General features: G+C 40.8%; 1 protein-coding gene across 1 annotated transcript in view; it reads right to left on the minus strand.

The window, feature by feature from the left end:
- The window catches only part of CDH23 (cadherin related 23), a 2508764-nt gene that overhangs the window by 145905 nt on the left and 2337163 nt on the right, over positions 1 to 25696 (minus strand). The window contains exon 38 of the mRNA XM_044056944.1: positions 5218 to 5463. Coding sequence (XP_043912879.1) covers positions 5218 to 5463 — 246 coding nt within the window. The remainder of the gene's footprint in view (positions 1 to 5217; positions 5464 to 25696) is intronic.

The raw sequence follows: 25696 nt of genomic DNA on the forward strand, positions 1-25696 counted from the left end.
TATTCCTTACACTGAAGTTAGTTGCTTACACTAGAGCAAGTGTTTCCAAATTAGGGCAGACATGCACTGAGAGTAACTCATTTGGAATGTGGCCCATATAGGTAACAATAGGAAAATAGTAATAGGTAACTAACCTAGATCAGGATTTCCAAAAGTACCTTCCAATTATACATACAGTAAAGAAGAAATTAATTATTTGGATATACTGCTTAATAAGGATCATGAAAATAAGGTGATACAATTTATAGGAAGTAAACATACTCCAATAGTTTGTTGCATTTTTCTAGTTGCCATCCAATGCATCAGAAGAAAGGAATTATTAAAGGGCAATTCATTAGATTGGACCGTATGATCATAGATGACAATACCTTTTTGAGTGAATGCTCGAAATTAACTAACATAATTTTAGGTAGGGGTTATCCTTTAGACCTTATTAACCAAATGGCTAGTGAAGTTATTAGTAAAAGAAGTGAAGGGGCTATTAAACCTATTATGTACTTGGAAGAAAACTTATTCTAGATTAGTAGAACCAACAAAGAATATAGTTGTTCCTTTATTACTATGTTTACAGAAGGGTGTAAACAAATCCAAATGATATTAAGAAAAATTGGGATATTTTTAGGGCTTTTGAAGGAACATTGGATGTTTTGGGATCTAGACCAAACTTTGTTCTAGGAGAGCGTAATGCCTCCAAAATTTTTTAGATGTAAAAGATACCCCAGTAACCATTATTAGTATGAAAAGTAATGGAACATTCAGATGTGGTACTTGTTTACAATGTTCCGATATTTTGGAGAAAGATGTTGTGATAGTGAACAATAGTAAGATACGTACTCATTCTAATTGCATGTGTAACACAGTAGGTGTTATATATTTGGCCATGTGTAAAAAATGTTTTGGTTTCTATGTGGGAAAAACTATCCGTCAATTTAGGGATAGAATATATATATGTGACATTAAAAACAAAAAAAAAGTACTAATTCACTATACTGCCACATAGAGACGAATCCTGACCATGGTTTCATATTTTATGGGACTGAAGTCCCAAAAAATGTTTTAGGGGGAGCATGGAGGGATATAATTGAGTATAAGGAAAGTTGCTGGCAGCTAAAATTAAATGCAAATGCATTTCCAGGTTTAAACGATTCAATTTCCATTGCCAGTATTTTAAGGTTGTTGTCTTATAAGGTTCAATTATGTAATTATTTTATTTCTATTTTTAATTGTTGAGAGGGTTAAGTAAATTATTTTTCTTATCTTTCATGCTATTGGTGATTTTTAATCACGTGACTTACTTGGGGGGGGTATTTAAGCTAATTAATTTTTACTTGAATGTGAATCTGATGAAGTTTGTGTTATAAGCTTAACGAAAGTGCTAAAGCTTTGTTGTGGTTACTGAATAAATCGTATAGTGTGGAATTGGACTCCACTGCTGTTCTCCATTTGCTTTTATTTGTTGGAGTTGGTTTCAAACTAATCAACATACCTTTATGCAAAAGCTAAACATGTATTTTACTCTCAGATGGTCCTGTTCCTCAACTTGAATATTCTAATTCTTTTTTTTCCACTCAGTCATCCTAAAATCTGAGTCCCATCAGTCTATCCATCTCCTATAATGTTAATATCCTACTTTCTCCATCTACTTTTCCTCTCCTTTATCAAGCATTGTTTGTTCATCTTCTTTATATCTCCTGTTAAGTTGCATTATATACCTAAACATTAATTTTCATTTTGTTTTATATATCATTTGTTTACAAATTGCAAATTTACTTTGGTACTTTTCTCCCTGGTCTGCCACTGAAAATGGGCTATACGTTCAGCCAGTCTATCCTGGTTAACAAATGTAAAATATATTAAATAAAAATTACATTATGCAGGAGAAGTAGGGAATGAGTTAATATAATCAAATACATCTGAAATAATAACAACTGATGAGGAAGAAATTGGTTTGGGCAAATAATTTACACTAGCTCAGCTACTGATGAGGTTGATGACAGTAGATGCTCTTCATCACTTATACATCACAATCTGGAATGCAGCAATAAATAATAATATAGGAAGAATTACCTGCACAAGCCTTAAAAGGTAACACTAGGAAAATAGTAATGAGCCAGTGCAAACATTACCATGGAAAACATGCAGCATGGTGGCTCAGTGCAAGAATTCTGCTACACTTTTATAACATGAATTATTTTAGTACATACTTTATTCATGCATTTTCTCTTCTGTGGGGTATTTTGCCTGATTTTGTTTCCATTTTGTTGGGTTTTGGTTTGTGCTTTTGGAATCTTCCTATTATTTGGAGACGTATACATGTATAATTCTTTACCTAATGGGGAATCATTTAATTCAACTCAAGTACTAGCATCCATTGTTTTTAAACATGTATTATTTCATACCATTTAATCTGGGAAGATAATTTTTACAAAGTGGTGAATTTTCATGAAAGCACTCCTGGTCATTTGTGATTACCAGTCACATGGTACCCTTTTGTAATGTAGCCACACTTGGTAACCTCATCCAGATAATACAAATCAAAATGTCCCATTGTCATACTGAGAGCACAAATGACCCTCCATTGCCTTAATGACAGCACAAATGACCTTCCATTGCCATAATGACAGCATGACCCAAGCCAGTTATAAGATCACAACAGAGAAAAACTTAGGGGACTGTGTAAATAAAATACTTTTCAGTATTGTTACAAGAATGACTAGTAATGAAGACAAGATTTACAAAAAGGTAATTAATTAAATTACCCATAATAAATTAAGGATATTTTTTGGTCTTGATGTTAAGTGTGACATAAATATCTGTAATGACATCACTCCTCCATAGCGTGTGCTCAAATGACATAATACTGAATAAGGAAACAAATGAGCTGAAGTTAAATGTGTGGTTAACAAAACTATGAATGTATAACAAAACTGTGGAATAATTATAATAAACTTGTGAGATTATGTAGCTGATTGTACTGAGGCAAAAAAGGATAATTTTATTAGGAGCAATACAGTATTTTAATCCACTTAAAGAAAACTTGTGTACTACATTAAGGAGATTGTTACGCTGCCTCTTTTCAACTTAAAAGACCTGAATGGCAGAGATAATTCTACTTTTATTCAGGAATCTGGTAGGAGTACATTAAGGGAGTAGATTTGTGAAAAGGGTTAAGGAAGAAATTTGAGAAGATGGAGAGGAAATTGCAAAATAATAAAAAAACATATATACACTTTTTCATGCATGGATGCCATTTAGGTGAATGTGTACACAGCTGATCGAAAGTTTTCAGGCAGGCATAGCCTGTCACTGGATAGCTCCCCACACACGTTTGTGTGTGGGATGGTTATTGGGGAATTTAGTGGTTTGGTGTGTGTATGTATGTGTTAATGAATGGTTGGATTAACTGTGAATGTGTGACAAGATGAGCTTTAGATGAGTTTTATTTAATAGGTTAAGCATTATTGTTTTTCTGTTTTGATAGAGTGCCATAGATTAAAATAGATGCATGTCCTAATGCGTTAGGGAAATGCAGTGATTGTTATGCTGAAAGATGCAGCAAGATTCAATATATTTGTGAAAGGTACAGAAAGAACAATATCTTATAGAGTGTTGGATTATTCTCATTTGTGTACCTTTACTTAATATATTTTAGCATTTATTAAGAGAGTAAGTGGGCTTATCCACAGACCCTTACTAGAAGTGTTAGAGTACATACAATATATAAATCTACAGACAGTTCAGTGTAGCCAGTCAACCAGCCTCATTTTGGGAGGAAATAAAGTGTATTCAGAGAAAACCTAAGCAGAAATGGGGAGAACATGCCATTTCTACACAGACAATGACAGAAGGTCAGGAAAGAACCCAGAAGTTGTGAGTCAGAATAATTTCTACAAAGCCAACATGCAGTTATGTCTGTTAAAGAATGCCATCATCAGAAAGAGAGCAACAGAGGAGAGGGAACATTGTACTGCGTGAGGGAATGCCAGATTTCTTTCTTAAAGAAAGTACATAATAATATTATTACTACTGCAGAGTATTAATAATACTTGAAGTAAATTTCTCCAAATTTAAAAGACTGGTGGAGTAATATATGAGAGAAATCAAATATCACATGTGGACAAATGTAGGCGATATGGGTATGCCAATAAGCATATTTATACTTGCAGTATGTTACTGTTTTGTAGTAGCCGTAACTATCTATAATTAGGTTGCAGTGTTTGCTTGCCAGGCAGCTACTAGTACTTTTAAGAAAACACTAGATTTGTTAAACCTGGCTCCAAATTTAGAGAAATCAGTCAATGAAACAAATGCAAAAACATAGTAACACAGTTTAAGTAATGACATCCACAAGGAAAACCCCCTTCATTAATATATACTAGTGATCTGTAACGTCTAAGGGATGCCCTTTCACCTAGAACCATGCTAATGTGGACTGTGACTAAATCTGTTATGTTTGTTTACTGGCACTTTTTTGCAAAACCAGTAAACATAATATTATGCTAAAAATATTTTATATTTGGCCAGGCTTGATAAGAAAGGGTAGCAATTAAGCTAGCTTATGAGACATACCCAGAAATCTTCTGACAGGTGGCATGAACAAAATTAGACATGCTAATGTTATTGCACAGTGTGTGTGTGTGTGTGTGTGTGTGTGTGTGTGTGTGTGTGTGTGTGTGTGTGTGTGTGTGTGTGTGTGTGTGTATATGAGGCTGTGTTCAGAGAATATAGGTACTATATAAAGGAAGACCCTTGAGCCCCTAATATGAAATGTCTGGATGTTTGCTTCAACTGTCTTGCCTGCTGTTTTACTTGGTGAGGTTTCATAATGCCGAAGAGCTGGAACATATGCCACTGGCATTATGTGGGGAAATGAACAGAGTGGGCTGACTGGAGAATGGGCTGTTATGGTCTGAAAGTACAAGTGATTGAGCAAAAAAAAATAGAAATAATAGTGTCAATAATTGCGTGGTAAGTGAGCTGCAGATTCTGTTAGATGCTTTAAAATATTAATCGAACCAAAACTACATATGATGAGCAGTCATTACACTGGCATTCTCAAATGATTACAGTGATGATGATGATAATGGAAAAGCAGACTCCTTATGCAGTAAACAAAAAGTTGACATAATACAGCTGACATTATTAAAGTGCAGTTACTAAAGTAGACTTGTTCAGGTAAATATAAAGTCATGTCTTAATTAAGTAGTTATTTCCTACCTGCAGTGTACTCTGACTTGGTAAACCTTGGTGGCTGGTCATTGATATCCGTCAAATAAATCCGCACCTCCTGAAGAGTTGGGTCAGTGCTGGAGTCATAGACTGCCTTACTGCGAGGAGTCCAGTTTTTGTTGCTGGACGCCTTCACAGTGATAGAGTAAACAGGAACTTTCTCCCGGTCCAACTCTTTCATAACTTGTAGAAGGCCATCTGTATTCAAATTAAAATTTTTTTCTGCATTTCCATCTGAAAAAAGAAGGGAAAAAAAAGCAAGTATAGCAAGTACAAAGCACCCGAAAGCCACAGGAGCACTTTTATAATCGTGCATTTGGCACGTCATCTTTAATGAACAACATAAAAAACGTTGAACTGAATATATTTTTGTAGTTTTCATATTGTAAATTGCCTCACATTTTAAACAGTTTACAATGAGAAAAAATATCTTCTACTTTAATGTCAATAGTTCTGTGCCAACTATCAATATAAACTAATTTTATCCAGCGTTACTGATGTTCGTCTTTCATGTTCCTGTGGATACTAAGAACCTGAACGCAATCAGAGGACAATCAGTATCAACAGATATACTTTCTCTGGGCCAGTCTGTAGTGTTACTGTAAGAACACATTTCCACAAAAACTTCCCAGGGAGGTAAGCATTCCCCATATAGGGTACTTTATTCATTACTGATGTCCACATAAGGAGGCATCTACACATGGTTCAAGTCTGATTTATCCAATATGCCAAGCCAGTATAACAGTGTTGCATTACCACAGGGTGAACAAAGTACAAATGTTTTCATTGCAGCCAAATGGTACATAAAGGCAGTAACAAAAAAAAAAATCTTGACGACTTTAGGTGATTATGAAGAAATCAGGGACACCTACCTCATTATCTGGAGATACATGGCCATCAGCTGAATAGATGTTTCAGATAACTCTTATAAATTCTGTTACAATAAGTTCTATACAATAAATCTAAAATTCTCCAACAGAAAATATGGGGAAACATATTGCCCAAAATGTGTAAGATGGCATATGGGACACAATTTCTGTTATGATATACTTCATGCTTAAAAATGCCCCAACACACCTATCTGTGCCCTTTCTATTACAGCACAGACATGTAAGCAGCAGTTATTAGTTGGACAGCTTTAGAAACTGGTAAAGCAACATTCACAGAGCAACATACTAAAAGAAAATTAAATCATATGCACTGGTTATTAAAACTCTTTAGCCAATTTTTTTTTTTGAGGCTTAAAGTATTAATACTACAAATGAAGAACAAATAAAGAAAAAAAAAATAAAATCTCACTTTGAAGCTGCATTCATAAATGATGCTAACCTACTCATCCGTCAAATGAATAAAAATAATATGCATAGAGGAGGAAGACATTAACCTACAGGTACATCAGTCTGGGGCCCTGAGGAGGGGTCCTTGGGAACAAGCACTTGTGAGAAGGGATAAGATGGGAAGGGATCAACACCTGATGGCTTCTAATATTTTCTAGAGGACATAAGCATTGCTAGCTTTTGGCAAAGGTTGGGGAGGCAGACTAGAATTTTCTTTGAGAAACAATAGTTGTGCGAACAGATATCCCAGCTTATTTTCATTTCATATAATTCCCCAAAGGTAGGGATAATGACTGGGCCATTCTCAAGCCATACGTCTGTTTCTCTGTTATTTGGCTTGAGTGTTGTTAAGAAACCACTGGTTATAAATTTGACAAGTCGTCAGGGGACCTACAAAAGTGTTATACTTCATTTATGATGAAACTAATTATGGTGAGAGACCACGGACAGGCAATAGCCAGTGGAGATGAGCTGATTGTGAGACAGTGAGTGCAAAAAAGGAATATAAAACTGTGCTAAGCAGCTTTAGTACCTCATTATCCTGCACTGATGGCATAAATGGGATATCGGGAACCAAAGTATAACATCTTGAGTTCTGACATATGAAATAAAATGCAAACTTTTAAGTTTTCTAAATGTAATATCGGTATATTGGATAGTTTATACTAAATCCCTAACAGTGATACATGTGAATTACTAAAAATGGAAAGTCTAACTGAATGATCTCCAACTTCTGTCGCATTTTTGGAATTATCCAAATTTGATGTATGACTTTTTCTAGTGAAAATTCAATAAACAGATTTATAATTAAAAAAAAAATCAAAACAAATATGACTCCAAAGGTAAATGGTCCACTCAACAATTCAAAAGTAACAAAAAATGCAGAGAGTGAGACCAATGCACATTGCATATCTAGAAAATTATTTAATAAAATACAATATAAAAATAAAAGTTGGTGAGAGCTTTCGCGACATAAATAGTTGCTTCATCAGACCAATTTAATGTTACACTTTAGTGAAACATTTGAATAAGACAGTGTCACCAATCATAGGAGCCATAACAAAGCACTATAACCAATCATATTACACATCTACTATCCATCTCATGGCCATTCCAATTTCACTGGATGTAACAATAAGACTAATCAGAGAAAACATTAACACCAATGATACATGGTTTAATGTAACATTTTAACCAATCACACTACACATTTGTTAACTATTCAGTGACTTAGAATATAGTAATACAGCCACTCAGATTCTACTTAGTGTAGTATTATAACAAACTGTATAGGTTCCTTACAGTGAATTTTCTACCAATTATTAATGCAAGGGTGAAATTGGAATGGCCATCAGATGGATAGTAAATGTGTAATATGATTGGTTATAGTGCTTTGTTATGCCTCCCATGATTGGAGACATTGTCTTATTTAAATGTTTCACTGAAGTGTAACATTACATCGGTCTGAAGAAGCAACTATTTATGTTGTGAAAGCACTCATCAACTTTTATTATTTTTATATTCTATTTTATTAAATAATTTTAGACCTGGAATGTGGGTTGGTCTTACTCTTTGCATTTTTTGTTACTTTAAAAAAAAATGCTTAGTCCATACCATATGGATGGGACATCCATATTACAAAGACATGCGTCTGGACCATTCCTCCCAGGGCCTATGCTTCAAATTGGCTTTGTTCCGAGTCGGACTTTCCCAGTTAAATGTTAAATAAATAAAATATGCTCATGAATATTTTATAAGTCATGTGTTTATGACGATATCAATAGAAATTAAGCTTGAAGTAATACACTTGAAGATCCTGGACCCTCCACCACATAATGGCACCAAAGCTGTTTTTCTACACTAATGCACCACCATTTTAGATTTTGAAGAAGACATGTTGTAGTTTGATACTTAACTAACAAAGTGTTCTGCCTTCTTTGATCACCCCAGATGGTAATAGGTACAGCCCCAATCACCTTCCCCCATTTATCCTTGCTCAATTCTTAAACATCCATTAATTTACTTCATTCACTTGCTAAGCTAAAATACCAAATTGATACCCTGCTTGTTTAGTTTAACCCCCCCCCCCCCATGGAGTTCTGGAAGTGTGCACTGTAACTTCCAATGGGCATAGCCATGCTTTTTGACAGAATCAAATTATGTCCTCACATTTCAAACAAATGTTCATATCTCTGGCACCATAGCGGTTACTATAGAAAAGTAAATGGCAAACGTTTCTGTACAAATTATTTTAATAGTGGTAAAACTATTTAGATTCTAGGTTTTAAATTGGATTTTATGTCACAGTAACTGTTACATTTGTAATATTTTGTAAGCAAAGTACAGTATCTGTCTGGGTGTCCTTCTTCCACATTGTCCTCGTTTCTGCCTGCAAATCCTTGTATTTCATGACTTTGTCTCTCTGTATGCAAGACATTGTAATCACTGGGTGTAGCAATTTCAATGATCAATACCACTTTTGTCTTCTATTTGTGGACTATTATATATGGTTTCTCACATCTATTTTTTTGAACTGTTAGTAATGGGTGATCTCATGTGATATAAACTTCATCATTTTCTATGATGCTTTGTTTTGCCACATTATTATGCCTTTCAGTATAGTGGCCTGCTGCCATTAGGTTATCACACCCAGCAAGAAGACATGTGACTGTTTCCAGTTTTGTTTTACAAAGACTGCATTTGTCTGTTTCTCTGACATGTTCAATGGACTTTGTAAACCAATGTGTGCATAAGTCCACTATCCTGGGTCACCAATATTAACCTTTTGTCTTTTGGTTTAAATTTATTTTTTCTAACCACCCTCTGCTATGTTGGCACTGTGGTACTACAACATTGCCACGTATTTCAATTTCCTGGTGATACTAGTGCTGAAACTACATTTATACACCCACCAGACAACCACAAATAAGCTAAACCATCAATCTTTCTGATGTATTAGCACCAAATCTGCACAGAGCTGAAATCCCTATGGCTCCAGGAAAATTTGCTGGTTTCTCCTCATACAGGCATGATCCATCATAGAGTAGTCCTCATTTCCTTCCTAGTACCACAGAAAGCCTGGAGAAGTTGCCAACACATGCCCTAAATCACCAGATCTGTGGTATTGGAACAACCAATAAGTATGAAACAACAGCACTGTCTGAAGCAACGGAGATAGACACAACCAGCCAACACTCAACTGATGTAGTGAATGAGGATTCAACTTAAATTACTGCACTGAAGTAAAAGAAGTGAAAACAAAAAACTGACCATTTCTTTTTGGGAAGTCTACAAGAAAAAGCTATATCAGCACTAGCAAAGCCTAAACACTTTAAAGTGAACTCTGCAAAAACATGACAGGCTTGCACTTATTTATGTAATAGTTCCATATCCAAAGATAAAAATCCTACCACCACCTTGGCTTATGTATACTAGTATTGTTGCTACCTATCCATTTTATTCCGGACTATACAGAAATCAAACTAATTGTCCAGTTGTCAGGAAAACACTGTACAAACTCTGGTATTCGGTTCTAGAAAAAGAAACAGACTATCAAAGTTTGTTAAATCTGCAGATTTACTATGATTTTTTACAAAAAGCATAGTAAAATCCACAGGAAAAAAAGCATTGAGGGCGTTCCCCTCGGATGATGATGTCACAAAATGGGTGGAAAGTGAATGGAGAATGAGTGGGGTTATATGATATATGAAGGGGCATGGCCTAAGTCTGGTTTTCGCTACAATGAAAGGTGGCAACTCTATGTACTAGTGCATAAAAAGTAGTGCATCGCACCAAGTGTGTGCGTTTCACATTCAGCACAACGACTGCTACTTCGCCATGTTCTCCCAGGAACTAATGGAACAGCTGATTGCAGTAGTTTTTTCTCTGTCATTTTCTTCACACTAATATCCTAGTGGTCCCTGACAACAGGATGTTCACCACACTCAAAAGCAGCACATAAAATTACTGCTTAGCAATAGCATGTGTGTAATAGTTGCATTTTCTTTTTTTTTTTTTTGTAGTTGTACTTTGCTTAACATACTGCTTTACTGTTATTGTTATAAGTTATGTTTATTATTAAAGTATTATATGTGATTTATACTTAAAGGTGAAACCAATGCCACACAAAGCTGGATTAAAAAGCATTGATTTGATATTATTTCTGCAGGAAATTAAAGCTTTAGGGGAAATTAAGAGATGCCTTAATAGTTTATGGATGTTCTATGCATGCTAAGTCTGTCATAGTCAACCAAAAGCGGGGTTGCCATTCTTATTAATAGAAACTAAATTGGGTAACCATATATAAAATACCATATACTACATAAAGGAAGAAGGTATTTGTTAGCTGTGCAGATTAGTGAAGGCAGACTGTGTCAGTGAACAGTATAGAACAAAAACATAACTTTCCAGCATTTTTATGAACTTATTTGAACATCCGGCAACCTTTACTGCTACCAACTCCCAAATCCTCCAAGGAGGAGCTTTTGTTACTGTATTAAACTCCATCCAACATGTCTTTTCCACATTCTGAAAGGTAGATCAGAGCCCAGAAAGTACTGAATGATAATCTTTAACCTCCAAGATGTCTGAAGGTTATCAAAACCCACTGACTCTGGGTATGTTTTCATTGCTCAGATCAGGGGGAGAAATGTAGAGGCTGGATTATTTACTAGCCACAAATAAAATATTTTTTTCATTCTCTGCAACTGTTCATTTGGTAAACTTCCTCCCCATCACAACAGCGAGGATCATTCAGGAAGCTCCTGTCATTTAAACAGCCATTAACAGTGATGTTAGGGTTTTCTTCTTAGCTTATGTTCCCCAGAGAAACCTGGCTTGTGGAGCCAAAGGGGGGAAGGGCAATGGGCTGTTCACACTGGTCATCCCTCACTTCCGCAAGGGACATTACCAAAAAGCAGCCACGCTCCCTTCCCACAAGCAAGGGAAGTGGTTTCTCTAGTCTCCACTGGTGAGAATCCACTGCCCTGTGTGCTTCCTGAGCAACTAGTATTCTCTCTCCGCCTCCCAGAATAGACATGCCAGCAACACCCTTTGACTGTTCTTCCTATCTGCTTGGTTCCTCCACTGCTCTGGCCACTAATCAAATCCCCATCGCCTGGATCATGGGAAGGGCTCTCTCCCTCTATGTCATGGAGCCAGGCAGCCACAAATACAATATTTTGCACCATCCATAATGCTTCCATTGTCACATGCTTCCTATCAGACCAGGATGGGGTACAACTATCTTTTATAACAGGATCTGTTCAGCAACCACCCACCAAACAATATTGGGTAGGTAACAATTTTAAAAGATCCTCATATGAAAGATTTCATTATAAGAGAGGAAGAGAAATGCACAGTAGCAACCCCTCTAAATCCATGTTGCTGAGGCGGGAGTCATTAAAATTGAATGTAAAGGGTGTCTGCTCATCAGTAAAAGCCCATTTATTTGGTAGACTGGACAGAAATATACCCTTTTAAAAGCCAAACCTCTCATCTCTACTCATTAATCAAAGTTGCCTATTTAATAAAATAAGCCCCTATAGAGGAATTATAGGGGCAGTAAAAGTAAAGAAATTGAGCCTTAAAGCAGGGAGTAGAACAATACTTAAAAAGGGCCTTACTACAAGCCCGGGCTATGCCAGGTAAGATGGTGAGACTCCTGTCTTTTAGGTTGAAAAAGCAGAGAATGAAAACCAGTATTAGCCATGGGAGAGTCACAAGATCATCCCACCCTAAAGATCTGAACTCTACTTTTCAGACATTCTGTATTTCTTTTTATGACTTTCCAATATCGCCCCAAAAAATAGGGTTTATCTTAACCTCCCATTAAGCAATACTATAGCTCCCTAAGTCAACTAAGACTACTAGAAGAAGCTAGAATGGAGGTGGATAGAGAAATTACTCTAGGAGAAAATACAAGGTAATGACAGAGGACCAAAGGAACAAACAGACTCTACACTGCAGGTAAGACATATGCTGGCAACTCCCTTAAAACTACCTTTCAGCAAATCAGAAACTTCAGGTTCTTACTTTTTATCTGTGAGGGAATCCAGGATAATCATGTTCCTTAAATCAGGTTAGGACCCACAACAGACAGAAAATTATCCTCCCCATTTCATTAATAAAAACACACTAAACTTTGGATAAAAATCTTAGCTAACTACAGGTACCGAGTACTCCATCGACTATCCACACCTTTCCAAACTGGCTTCTTAAAAGGAAAATTTAAAGCAAACCATTTACAAATGCAAGTCTTACACATACAACCCCAGAAAAGGTTAATCTAAATGACAGTTGTAATCTTCATAAATTTGAAGCAAGGTTTTGATTTCCTACAATGGCACTACACCAACAAGTGCTGGACCACTTTGGTTTCCTGTTGACCTTTTGTAAAACAATAAGAGCTCTATACAAGTTTCCCTTTGCCAGGGTCTTAAAGTGAGTTACTGTTTCTAATCCCTTCCCCTGCACAAGGGCACTTGGCAAGTATCCCTGCTGTTCCCTGCCTTGGTTTTACTGACCCACAGCATCAGCATTTTAGACTGCTTACATGGATGGAATCTGATGTGACTGCAGGCCAGAGTGTTTATGTTTGTTGATGGCTCAGTATTTGTGAAGGAAATCCCCAAGAAATACATTTCTGTGGTTTATCTTCATTTTTTTAGTTTCACTAAAACTTTTGACCGGAGAAAAAGCATGCCTAAAACAGGTCTATTTCAAGCATACATAACAGAATGTGAACTTCAGGAGGAAGGTTGGTCCTGCCTTTTCAGTTATATGCTACCCCCCCCCCCCCCCATATATAGGTATCATACTATACTCTCATCTTTGGAAAATGGCAAACTTGGTCTAATATCTTGCGTAAGACTCCTTAAATGTACTAGTCCACACCTGGTATCGATGAAGCCTCTCTTATTTGGAACAGCAGCCGAGAGTTAAAAATGAGGTTATATTTTGCACTGAATGATAGTAAAACATTTGGTACAGCCCATCAGTACCAGGCTGTATTTGACTTTCAAAAGTAAAGAAACCATTTAAACAATTCAAACAAAGATAGTCTCAGAAGAATGATTCTTAAGTTGGTATCATTCCCTTATCAAAAGTGGGTGGTACTGGCTTTGTTAGTCTTGGCAGGACAGTTGGAGTAGTAATATAACATTATGTGTCAGTCTTACAAGCTTCATGTGCGATAGGAGTCCCCTTATGGGCAAAACTATTAGGTTGTACCTATCACAGAGCGATTTGCAGGTATAGGAAGTCACCACCACATTCATCTACAGGGTTGACACTCCCTGGTAATATGTTTTTAAAGCAGTCAAGCAACTAAGAAAACACTTTCCATTGTGGGGCAAGTGATGCTCTTTTGGCAGTATCCTGAACTGTAGATTGCATTCAAAGCTCTGGTAGTGAGAGTGGACAGCAAGAGCTTCCACTAATCTTCTTAAGGAACAGTGCAACCTATCAGCTGGTGGCTTGTGGAACTGCCTATAACTGAGACATACAATCTACCAACTTTCCTCCCTCTATTCTTGCCTTAGTCAACCTTTTCCTACTATGGAAAATTTGCTCATGCTTGCTTCCATATGCCATGTAATCATGACATAATGTAGACATCCCACTTATACCAGTTGATTATCATAAAGAACAGGTCTACAGCTGAAGGACACCAGCCGTAACAAATTGTAAAGTTTGAGGATACTTCACTGTCTTCATGTAAACATCTGGATTTGTTAAATTCTGTGCAGGGAACCCCTTGATTCTATGTATATGAGGTAAGACTCATGTACAGAGGTTACTGAACACTTGTGTACAGCTCCGAAATGAACGCACTGAGTACCAATTAGAGACACAAATTTTGGTCATGTGAATGCAGTGTGTACCAATTAGAAACACAAGATCTGAAGTAGGAACTTAATTTGTCAGCAACCTGTGGGATACGGATCCGATCTCGGATCTGAGCCGGCAACTTCTAACATAGCATAGATCCGAGCTCCTAGCTCCTCCCCCTTACCCATAATCCCCTGCTTGCCCTAACTGACCTCAGATCTAGTTTGCCGCTCTTCAAGCAACAGCTAGGTTTAGAGCTCTTGGCGTTTGTGAGAAAAAAAGTTTTATATTTTTCTTCTGAGTGACTGGTGTGTGGGCGATAGGTTTACCCCTTACTTATCTATCTTAATTGTTTTATTTTTTAGTATAATTCTCCCTCCCCCGCTGGTCGTAGCGCGTGTGTGTGACTGGATTAGGGGCCTAGTGAGTGTGCTTACTTTAATATGTCGGAGGCCCCTAAGGCAATTTTTTTCGAAATGCACCGAGTGTGGTCACAAGCTTTCACCGGCTGATGGCCACACTCGGTGCGTTAGGTGCCTTGGGGTTGAACACCTCTCTTCGGGTTGCGCGATTTGCGTGGCGTTCAACCCCAGGGCACTCAAGGATCGAAGGTCGAAGCTAGTTCTGGTGGGTATTCTACCCCCAGACTCTGCTTCGGCCTCCGGTGCTTCGGTGCCTGCTACCCCCCTGGTAGCGGTCACCCCTGCCTGCCTTCCTCCGATCGGACTCAACCTCCCACTTCGGCTCCGGAGGATAGGGAGGCCAGGAAAGAGAAGCGGCGGGAGAAGCACCTTAAGCGGCGGGCCGAAGACTCTTCCCCGTCCAAGTCTTCTCATTCTCCTCCTCCTCGGACCCAATCCCCTTGTTTCTCCCCGGGTCCCGAGGAGGAGGTGATCCGGTCCCCGTCGAGGTCATCGAGGCGACACTCCAGGTCTGCCTCGGTGGCCTTGTCGAGGTCCACTTTCAGCATGTCTGATGCGGATATGGACCGGATGATGAGGAGATTCATCCAGGCCCAGATGCAGATGGGAGTGCTCTTGCCTCCCCCCCCCCTCTGAGGGGGAGCTCGACCCCTTTTTTCGCTCCTATAGCTCCTTCTCTGACCCGCATTCCGGGCTCGGAGTGCTCGGAGCCGAGCCATGTTGGATCCCGGGGTAGGTCGGAGCCGACCGTGTTGGGCACGTCGGCTCCGACTATTCCCTCGAGTCTGTCGGATCCGACCTCTCGGAGCCGTGGGCCGAGCTTTGGATCCGAGGGATTCGGTGTGCTGTCGGCTCCGTCCCGGTCGGAGCACACTGGTCCTTCGGATCCGACGTTCTCGGCGCCGGGTCCGATCCACCCTTCGGATCCGAGCGGGAGTCGGATCTTGGATCCTTCTGAGAGCGGCTCCCCCTCGGCCTTCGCTGCGGTGGAGAGGGCACTGTCGTGTGCTTCTAGGCCTCCGGTCCTGGCTTCGGCTCCCTCCTGCACTCCTTCTCATCTGATCCTGGCTCCCCTCATCCGGACCTCTGGGCAGCCTGCCTCAGCGCCTTTAGGAGTTCCAGTGGAACAGATTACAGCCCATGAGGACTCCTCGGACAGCCCCCCCGAGGAGATTCCTCATAAGGCAAAGTGCAAACGGAGGCACATAGACTCCCCTGAGAGTCTCACAGAAGATACGGACTTGGATGAAGAGGAAGGCTCCCCGAGATCACCCCCTGAGGATGTCTCCTTTGGAGACATCATGGAAATGCTCAAAATCAGAGGTGGGTGGTCTGCCCCCAAGGCTTCCTCTGACGAGTCCGTATTCCTTGAGGCATTCGAGGCAGGACCATCTACCTCTTGGGTGTCCCCTCCACCCGACCCCCTGGTGGATCTTATATCCTCTAGGGCTTGGAAGGAACCGGACACCATAGAGCCGATCCCCAAGCGCCCAGACAAAATTTTGAGCCCCCCTGCAGAGAGATCACATTGGAGCAGAGGTCCCCCTGTGGATGCCATGTTGGTGGCTGCTGCCACTAAGAAAGAGTTGGCTCAGGAGAGCCCCACGGTTCATCCTCCGAGCAAGGAGTCTCGCGCGATGGACCGTCTTGGGAAGCGGGCCTTCAGTTCAGCGACCTTCTCTATGAGGGCCTTGAACTATATGGCACACGTTATTAGGATGCAGCGGGACCTAATTAAGGAATACGCTGCTTCCCCCCCGGGGTCCATGTCGGAGGGAGACAAGGATTTGTACTCTTCCCGAATGGCCACCCTCCGCTCTATCTCTAATACCTCTATGCGGCTATTGTCTCATGCTACAGAGGGAGCCGCTAGAGCAGGCGGAGTCGGGCTTGTCATGAGGAGACAGGCATGGCTCCGTCACTGTGACTTCTCAGAACCTTTTAAGGCGTCATTCGCGAATGCCCCTTTTGATGGTTCTGCACTGTTCGGCAAAACCGTTCGCGACACTCTTGTCCAGACTGAGAAAGACGGGAAGACCTTGTCTGCCGTCGGAGTCCACTTCTCTGCGCCCCAGAGGTCCTTTTCCAAGAACCAAAAGGGTCAGAAGAAGATGTGGTTCCGAAAATCGCATCATTCTCAGTCTGCTCAGGACAACCAGTCCTCTCGTGGCAGAGGAGGACAGGGAGGACGCCGCCCCAGAGGTAGAGTGGGTCCGAGGAATTTTGGGTCCAGAGAACCTTTCTCTGAGAGACCCACGCAGAACCCCTGAGGGGTTTCCCGACTGCTCCACTCTGGAGGCAGTTGGGGGGCATTTTTCGAAGCACCTGGCAGAATGGGAGTCCATAACAACAGATCGCTGGGTGCTTCGCATTATATCCAGAGGTTACCTAATTCCCTTTATAGCCAACCCCAGAATCAGAAGCCTTCCCGACATCCCACCCAGTCAAAAGAAAGCGGCCGCTGCAGAAATCCAGCAGCTTCTACAAAAAAGAGCCATCCAGCCCGTCCCCCCAGATCAAGTCGGATCAGAGTTTTACTCCAGGTTCTTTCTGGTGCCAAAAAAGACAGGGGACTTGAAGTCCATCCTCGACCTCTCTTTCCTAAACCTGGTGGTACCCAAACAAAAGTTCCAAATGGTCACGTTGCAATCCGTCCTCCCCTTATTGCGGGAAGATGACTGGATGTGCTCTATAGACCTCAAGGATGCGTACTATCACGTTCTAGTGGACAGGCGTTCCAGGAGGTTCCTCTGCTTCCGGCTGGGAGCCAGTCACTTTCAATTCAGAGTCCTCCCCTTTGGTCTCACCTCAGCCCCCAGGGTGTTCACCAAGGTCCTAGCGGTAGTAGCGGCTCACCTGAGACTCCAGGGAATTCAGGTCTTTCCATACCTGGACGACTGGCTCCTCACAGCCCCAACAAGGCATCTACTTTGCTCAGGCAGGGACTATTTTCTTGGTCTGGCTCCTCTATTAGGATTAACCATCAACATGACCAAATCCTCTCTCACCCCTACACAGATACTAGATTTTATAGGGGCAAGACTGGATTCCAGACAGATGCTTGCGTTCCTGACTCCGGACCGACTTCGGAACCTGATGTTACACGTGCAGGCCATTCTTCATCTGCAAACTCCTTCGGCAGAATTGATTCTGAGGGCCCTAGGATCTATGGCGACTGCAATCCCTCTGCTACCATTGGCCCGGCTGAATATGAGGATTCTACAGTGGACCCTCCAGGTACAATGGTCCCTGACTTGCAACCCTCTGTCTCACCCCGTTTCCTTAAGCAAGGTTTGCAGAAAATCGCTCTCCAGTCTCCCAACCTCCACACGGGCCATCCCTTCTCACTACCTCCACCAGTCGACACAGTGACCATGGACGCTTCTCGCCTGGGGGGGGCATTTTTCAGGCAGAACAGTCCAAGGCACTTGGAATGACGTAAAGACCTCTTTGCATATCAACGTCCTAGAGATGAGAGCTGTGCTTTTGACGTTGCAAGCACTACACAACTCTCTTCCAGTAGGGACAATTGCGGTACAGACAGACAACATGTCGGTAGTCTGGTACATCAACAAACAAGGGGGAACCAGGTCTTATCCCCTTTGCCGCGAGGCCATGAGAGTGTGGGAATGGGCGATTTCTACCAACCGCTTTCTTATAGCAACGCACATTCCGGGAAGGTCCAACCTTTTAGCGGACAGGCTCAGTCATACTATCCTGACTCCCTACGAGTGGTCTCTCAACCACCGAGTGGTAGAGCAAGTATTTGCCCGATGGGGGCGACCTTGTTGCGATCTTTTTGCCTCTCCTTCAAACACAAAATGCAACGATTACTTCGCTCTAATCCCCCCTCCGGGGAAGTCCCCGAGAGACTCTCTAGTTCATGCTTGGCCTCCCGGTCTGCTTTATGCTTACCCTCCTCTACCCCTGATGTTGAAATTGTTACAGAAAGACAGGCAGCTGGGGAGCAGAATGATCCTCATTGCCCCATTCTGGCCCCGTCAGATGTGGTTCCCCTACCTATGGTCTCACCTAGTGAATCCACCATGGATTCTGGATCTCATTTCGCATCCTCTCGGTCTTCCAACTCCGAATCTGGTCAACCTCAAGCTGACGGCTTGGTTGCTCCAGTTCCACTCCTCATAAGGACTCCCGGGATCTCTTCACCGGTTAAAGCCATTCTTGTAGCAGCTCATAAGCCTTCCACCAGGAAGGTTTATCGGTGTAAGTGGAAACGCTTCACCATTTGGGCAAAACACCGTCGTTTAGACCCGTTCACAGCCCCGATATCATCGATTCTAGAATTTCTAACCTCTCTCTTTCACCAGGGGGCTAGTTCTTCCACAGTCAAGGTACAGCTAGCAGCAATCTCATACTATCATGTAGGACAAGAGTCTGGTCCTATTATGACTTCCAAACTGTGTAAGACCTTCCTTAAGGGTACCTTCCTCCTTAGACCTCCAGTTAAAGAGGTGGTACACCCATGGGATTTATCCTTAGTCTTGCAGTCCTTGACTGGTCCCCCATTTGAACCGGCTGCCACGGTTGATCTTAAATTTCTCTCCTGGAAGACAGCATTTTTGGTGGCCATAACTTCAGCCAAAAGGGTATCGGAATTACAAGCCCTTTGCGTCAAACCACCATATTTGGTTTTCCACCCGGATAGGGTTTACCTCAGAATCAATCCGTCCTTTCTACCTAAGGTATCTTCAGAAGCGAACATCAATCAATCCATCAATCTCCCAGTGTTTTTCCCCAACTTTCATAACAAAGGAGAGTACAAGCTTCATTCCTTGGACGTACACAGACAATTACGTTTTTATATCCACAGAACTGCTGGTCATAGGCAATCCGATCAGTTGTTTATTTCCTTTGCCAAAAGTAATTTTGGAAAATCAGTTTCGAAGGTTTCTCTCTCTAGATGGATCTCGAGTTGTATTCTATTAGCATATCAGAGTTCGGGAAGGCCTGCACCTCAAGGAGTCCGTGCTCATTCTACTAGGGCCGTTGCCACTTCTGCAGCCTTTCAGGCTAGGGTTCCACTGGATGACATTTGTTCCGCAGCCACTTGGGCTTCATCTCACACCTTTATCAGCCATTATAAAATAGATGTTATTTCCCGAGGTAGAGCGTCCTTTGGCTCTGCGGTGCTCCGGAATATCCTTCCATGAAGGCCACCCAAGACTTAGGTAGCTGGGGACTCTGTCCCACAGGTTGCTGACAAATGAAGTTCCTACTTCAGATTAAGAAGTTATGTACTCACCATAACGTTCCATCTGAGTAGGTATCTTCATTTGTCTGCAACCATCCCCCCCTCCTTCCCCCTGACCGATTGGATCGCTCTTGTGTTATCAGCATATGTTCCCATTGGGACACCTATTATCTGTTGTGCTATGGGGCAAACTTGATCTGAGGTCAGTTAGGGCAAGCAGGGGATTGTGGGTAAGGGGGAGGAGCTAGGAGCTCGGATCTATGCTATGTTAGAAGTTGCCGGCTCGGATCCGAGATCGGATCCGTATCCCACAGGTTGCAGACAAATGAAGTTACCTACTCAGATGGAACGTTATGGTGAGTACATAACTTCTTATTTTGGTCATGTGAATGCTTACAACCTATTTGATCAGGCAGTCTATCTCTAACTATTTAGGCATTTGGTCTTTCCCTGCCCTTGGAGGCCAGTGCTTCGATATTGATGGATACAAACAAACTGCTATGAGTAAGGAGAACCAAAGGGCACTTTAATTCCAAATGTTAGTCACCACCAGAGTTTAGGTTCTGAATCTAAAATGTCAGCAAGGTTTTAGGAAACAGTTTACTATACCTCATACTACACTACATAAATCACTTGTGTAGAGACCTGCTTATAGGCACAGCTCATGTGAGTGGGCTTAGTTAGGCCAACGTGCTAGGTATATTAGCCCCTCTTAATATCCACAAACTGGCCTTCAAGGGCAGAGAGAGACCAGTCAGACTTCATGTCATGCCAATGGAGAACTGCAGTGGCCATCCCTCTGCACAAGGGCGGGCCTTCTACAAACTACAGAAACTACAAACCCATAAGTCTGACTAGCCTCATATGCAAAGCCATGAAAAGAATTATCATGGAAATGATTATTAACGACATAAGATACCTTCAGACATTGGATCCACCCTAGTTCAGTTTCAACAAGGGCAGATCATGCCTAATCAACCTGGTGGACTTTTCAAGGAGGATACCAAAGCAATGGATGAGGGTAAAATGGTGCACCTTGACCTGACCAAGGAATATAATGCAATACCTTACTCATGCATTGTGGAAAAAAAAAAAGTCAAGGAAGTAGGTAAAATCCCTAGGTTACATGTAGAATAGCCAACTGGACCAAGGAAGTTAGGATAGAGAGTCCCACCTCCACAAAAATGCTGGTCACTAGCAGTGTCTGTCAGGTGTCTGTGCTGGGTCCACTCCTATTTGGGATCTACTTCTTGGATGTCAAGGCCAATGTCAAGTTCCTTTGCGTAGCCAAGTTTGCAGATGATTGCAAACTGGAACAGTCATAAAATCCCCAAGACATCAATATCCTGCAGCAAAGGCTATCACAGACAAATAGCTGGTGCCAGAACAACAGTTTAAAACTCAATGTCAAAAAATGCATAACAGTACACTTTGGGAAGTTGGCTGCCACAGGAAATTACCTCATTAATAACACAACCCTAAGAATAGATCCAGTAGCCAGAGATTTAGGGACATATGTAGATGGCATATTGTCTTTTTGACCAACATGTGTCCATGGCAGTAAGGAAACCATTCTGTACTGCTCAGCTTATAAGTAAGGGTATAACATCTAGGTCTAAGGAAGTCATCATTCCACTGTATTTAGCTCTCATTAGACCAGTCATTGAGTAGAATGCCCTCTTCGATATATACCCACGTGAATGCTCTCACACATTCCACACAACAAGAATACAGGGTGTTAACAACATGTTCTGTGATGATCACCTTACTGCTCTATCCCTATATTCTGTCTCTCACAGACTGTTGAGGGGGATCTATGTCTGCCATACAAGACTTCCTTGGATCCTACTGTGATGAACCTTTTGCATGTCTGCAAAACAAATAGCATCAGAACTACCCAATCCAGAGACGTAAACTTTGCTTGTGACATAAGTAAGGAATGTTGGATAGACAGGTGTATGTCTCAGAAAATACCCCTTCTCTGGAACAGGCTTCCCATACATGTGAAGCAAAGTTCTTCCCTAACCCCATTCAAGCGTAACCAGAATGAGTGGATGGGAAATTGGAAATACACCCCTAGTCTGTCATCTATGTCTCTAACGGACAGAAGCAGCCTATAAATGCATTATCACACATGCCCTAGCTTACATAAGTCCCTTAAAATAACCTATAGGGCACCAAAACTTGTTGGATACTTTAATGATGCATTCCTAGGCTTAAACAGGCCCTGATGGTCATCCTACTATACAGCTATGAACATCTAAATCCTAATCTTGGTTGTTAAATCTAGATTTTTGAGTTTTGTTGAAACTTCAGTGTGGCATTTTGACATGCTATTTAGAATCTATTTAACCTAAGTACTGTCATCTATGTCTCTAATGGACAGAGGGCAGCCTGTAAATGCATTAGAGAAGGGGTGATGGGAAACAGAAAATTTACCCTGGGGATCACTGCAGTGGCTCTGCTGGACAGTGGCGCAGGGGAACTAATGGCTCTGCTGGACAGAGGCACAGGGAACTAATCTAAGGGGGTGGCGAAAGCCAACACATTCTGGCTAGGCTTATAAATGCCCTTGAGCAGATAGCCTAGTACTTACCTATGAACAAGTTTAACATACACTTCCCTAAGTGTTGTGTATACTTTGTAGTATATTGCCATTTTTAATTACTTATCATAGCTATCATATGACAGCGAGATATGTTCTTATATTTGTCCCTCTTGTGCTTGCTTGGAATAAAACGTTATTTACTGAAAAGGCATCTCACAGTTTGCAGTGAGTTTGGCTAATACTACCTTACAGTACGTTTGTTACTAAGAATATATAGTTGTATAGTCAGTGACATATGGGGTACTAGTTTCCTGTAAAGCAAAAATCTAGCCTGTTGATTTTATTTATATTTTATTCACTTGCTTACCTACATTTGTTGACTGGTAATTTCACACTGGGAAGATCCTATTTTCAGGGGATTCTCATGGACAAAAGCTCCAAACATACATAAAACATAAACACAGTCATTTATTCCTTGCTTCACTGATACCCAACTTTATCCATTTCGTAATTGTGGGTGAGACAAAGATTACCCTAACAGTAGATGCAAGTGAGAGGCACTAATCATGCATAGGATGCAAGTGGATTGCAAGATGCATACATACATACATACACACACACACACACACACACACACACACACACACACACACACACACACACACACACACACACACACACACACACACACACCATTTGTCATGTGGTTGGAAATGTGAACCTCTCAAAAATGAAGTAGAGATGTGAGGAATATGCAGACTCTAGAGAAGATACCGCAGCTAAAACCTAAGCTGGTGAACTAAACACGGAGAGACAGAAATTAGTGCTGTAAGGCACAGCACACACACAATTAAACATAAATATATCCATATGGGATACAGTATTAAATGGCTAATCAGAAAAAAAAGAAAAAAACAAATCTAGCTGCATTAAACACAGTTTGTATGTACTTAAAAATATCAAACAAAATGTGTATGGCTTAGCAAAACGAACATCAACTACAGTAAAAAGCTTCTCAACAGAATCCAGATCATTGAGTTATCTCATCCACCATGTCAAACCTACAACCACCACCAAAGTCCAGGGGACCCGATTCTCATAACCATCCACTGGTGGTGTACATTGACAACATTGTTCCTAAATTTCTACTTTTCTAAGTCTGTCATAGACCATTGTCCAGTCATCTTATCCTGGGCCTTCAAAAAGAAAAAAGCCCCCGCCCGAATTCTTATCCAAAGCACATCTTTCCCTAAAATACCAGAGATCATCCTCCTGCTTGAATGTCACATCATATATTGGCAGCCACTCTACAGATAAACCTTCCATATTGCCACTCTGGACTCATTTGTCGCAATGTCACACTTTATCATTAACAAATCATTCTGAGCTCCATCACTTTAGACAAAATGCATACATTCTGCTTATCTATACCAGTAAATAACAAGTTTAGCCCAAGGATCAAGCCTGGAACAAATGGACATTGTCAAAAGGACCAGAAGATTACATGAACTTCAAGTCAGTAAGAACTATTTTCAGAATAGCATTAAAGGTGGGAAAAAGCACCTGCCTGCATGGATAGCACAATATAATGGCAGCTAATCAAAACATTTTTTTGGGAAAACCAGCAATCAAATTGCTGTCAAGCATTCCACCTCCACTGAGCATGGCCTTTATAATAGGGGCTATATTACAATGTCAAACTCACAGGAGTTTGAACGTTGTAATATCGAACTCAATCATTCGAAATACGAAAAAAGCGAAACCACAGCACACCGACTGTTTTCCTCCACTGTGGTGCGATCTCAGAGTTGGTATATTTAACTAGGTGGGTGTGGGGGGCACAGTTTAAAGTGAATTTTTTTTTTTTGTCACGGAACAGTGATTTTTTTCCCTGGGAAAAAAATTGCTATTCTGTGTTTTTGTTATCATTGGATTTCGAAGTTTATGGTTTGATATTACAACGTTCAAACTCCTGTGAGTTCGATGTTGTAATATAGACCCTTTATAATAGTCTTGCAATAGTGTATAAAATATATTTTTCCTCTCCCGTCCCCTTGATATCAAATCCAGTCTCCAGTGTTTGGTTCTCATGTGTTCCTACACAGTTCCCATCCCAAATTAGCCACTATTTTAAACATCCCTAATTTTTACTTCAGGACCATATCCTGTTCTGCTGTGAACAAATTCATTAAAAAAAAAATGAACACTATATGAAACTGAAAAGGTTTGTTAATTCACTCAAAATTTCTTCCATTATTAGCCCAACACACATAAAACACAGATCCTTAACCCATTAACTGCGTCAGTTTAAAAGGTCATCATCACACCATCCAAGACTTCTGCCCCTCCTCTCTGGAGGACTTTCATGCCACCAGGTAAGATTTTTTTGAAAAGTCACATGCAAACATATTCAGCCCATTACGCACACATGCTCAGCATGGTTCTGCAAGTGCTTTAATACATCCACAGCCTTTTAATTCATCACAAATTGACCAAGCTTTGTTCATTTACTTGAAGACAGCCTTTGAGTCAGTGAATCATCTACTAATCAAAAAACTTCAAAATATGGGCTTCAATGTGGGTCTTTTAGCACAATTTAAAAGTGAAAGACAGAAACGATGACAACATTATCTGATCGAGATACCTTCAGACCTGTTCTAAGTCGACTTCTTTTTTCACTATAAATGACTTCAGATCTTACCTCTGTGATTCTCATGTAACTCTCTGTACTGATGACATGCCTCTCCTTAGGGCATGTAACACCACTGCCTGTATTCCAGCAGCAAACTGCAAACAGATTTTGTTATAAGTTAAAAACTGGGATGATTACCTATGAATGAATGCTTCAAAATTAGGAAACGTGTAACTTGGAGCAGCACAGAGGCTGATACCAGCACAAGCATTGAAGATCAGTGGTGAAACCCAATAAATACATTGAACTTTGACTTGAGCTCAGTGTCTCTTTTAAGCAACATGTTAATCTCAGTTATTGTACTGTGCTCAGATAAACGAAAGCACGTTACAAGATCTCCTTACAGTCAGCTGCAGACACGACCTGATTATCGTCATCTTCTTACCTAAATTAGAGTATACACCGCCCCAAAGTCCAGCTACGACA

This window comes from Protopterus annectens, chromosome 14.part0 (genome assembly GCF_019279795.1).
Source record: "Protopterus annectens isolate FY-2018-M chromosome 14.part0, PAN1.0, whole genome shotgun sequence".
In the NCBI taxonomy this organism is placed as follows: domain Eukaryota; kingdom Metazoa; phylum Chordata; order Ceratodontiformes; family Protopteridae; genus Protopterus; species Protopterus annectens.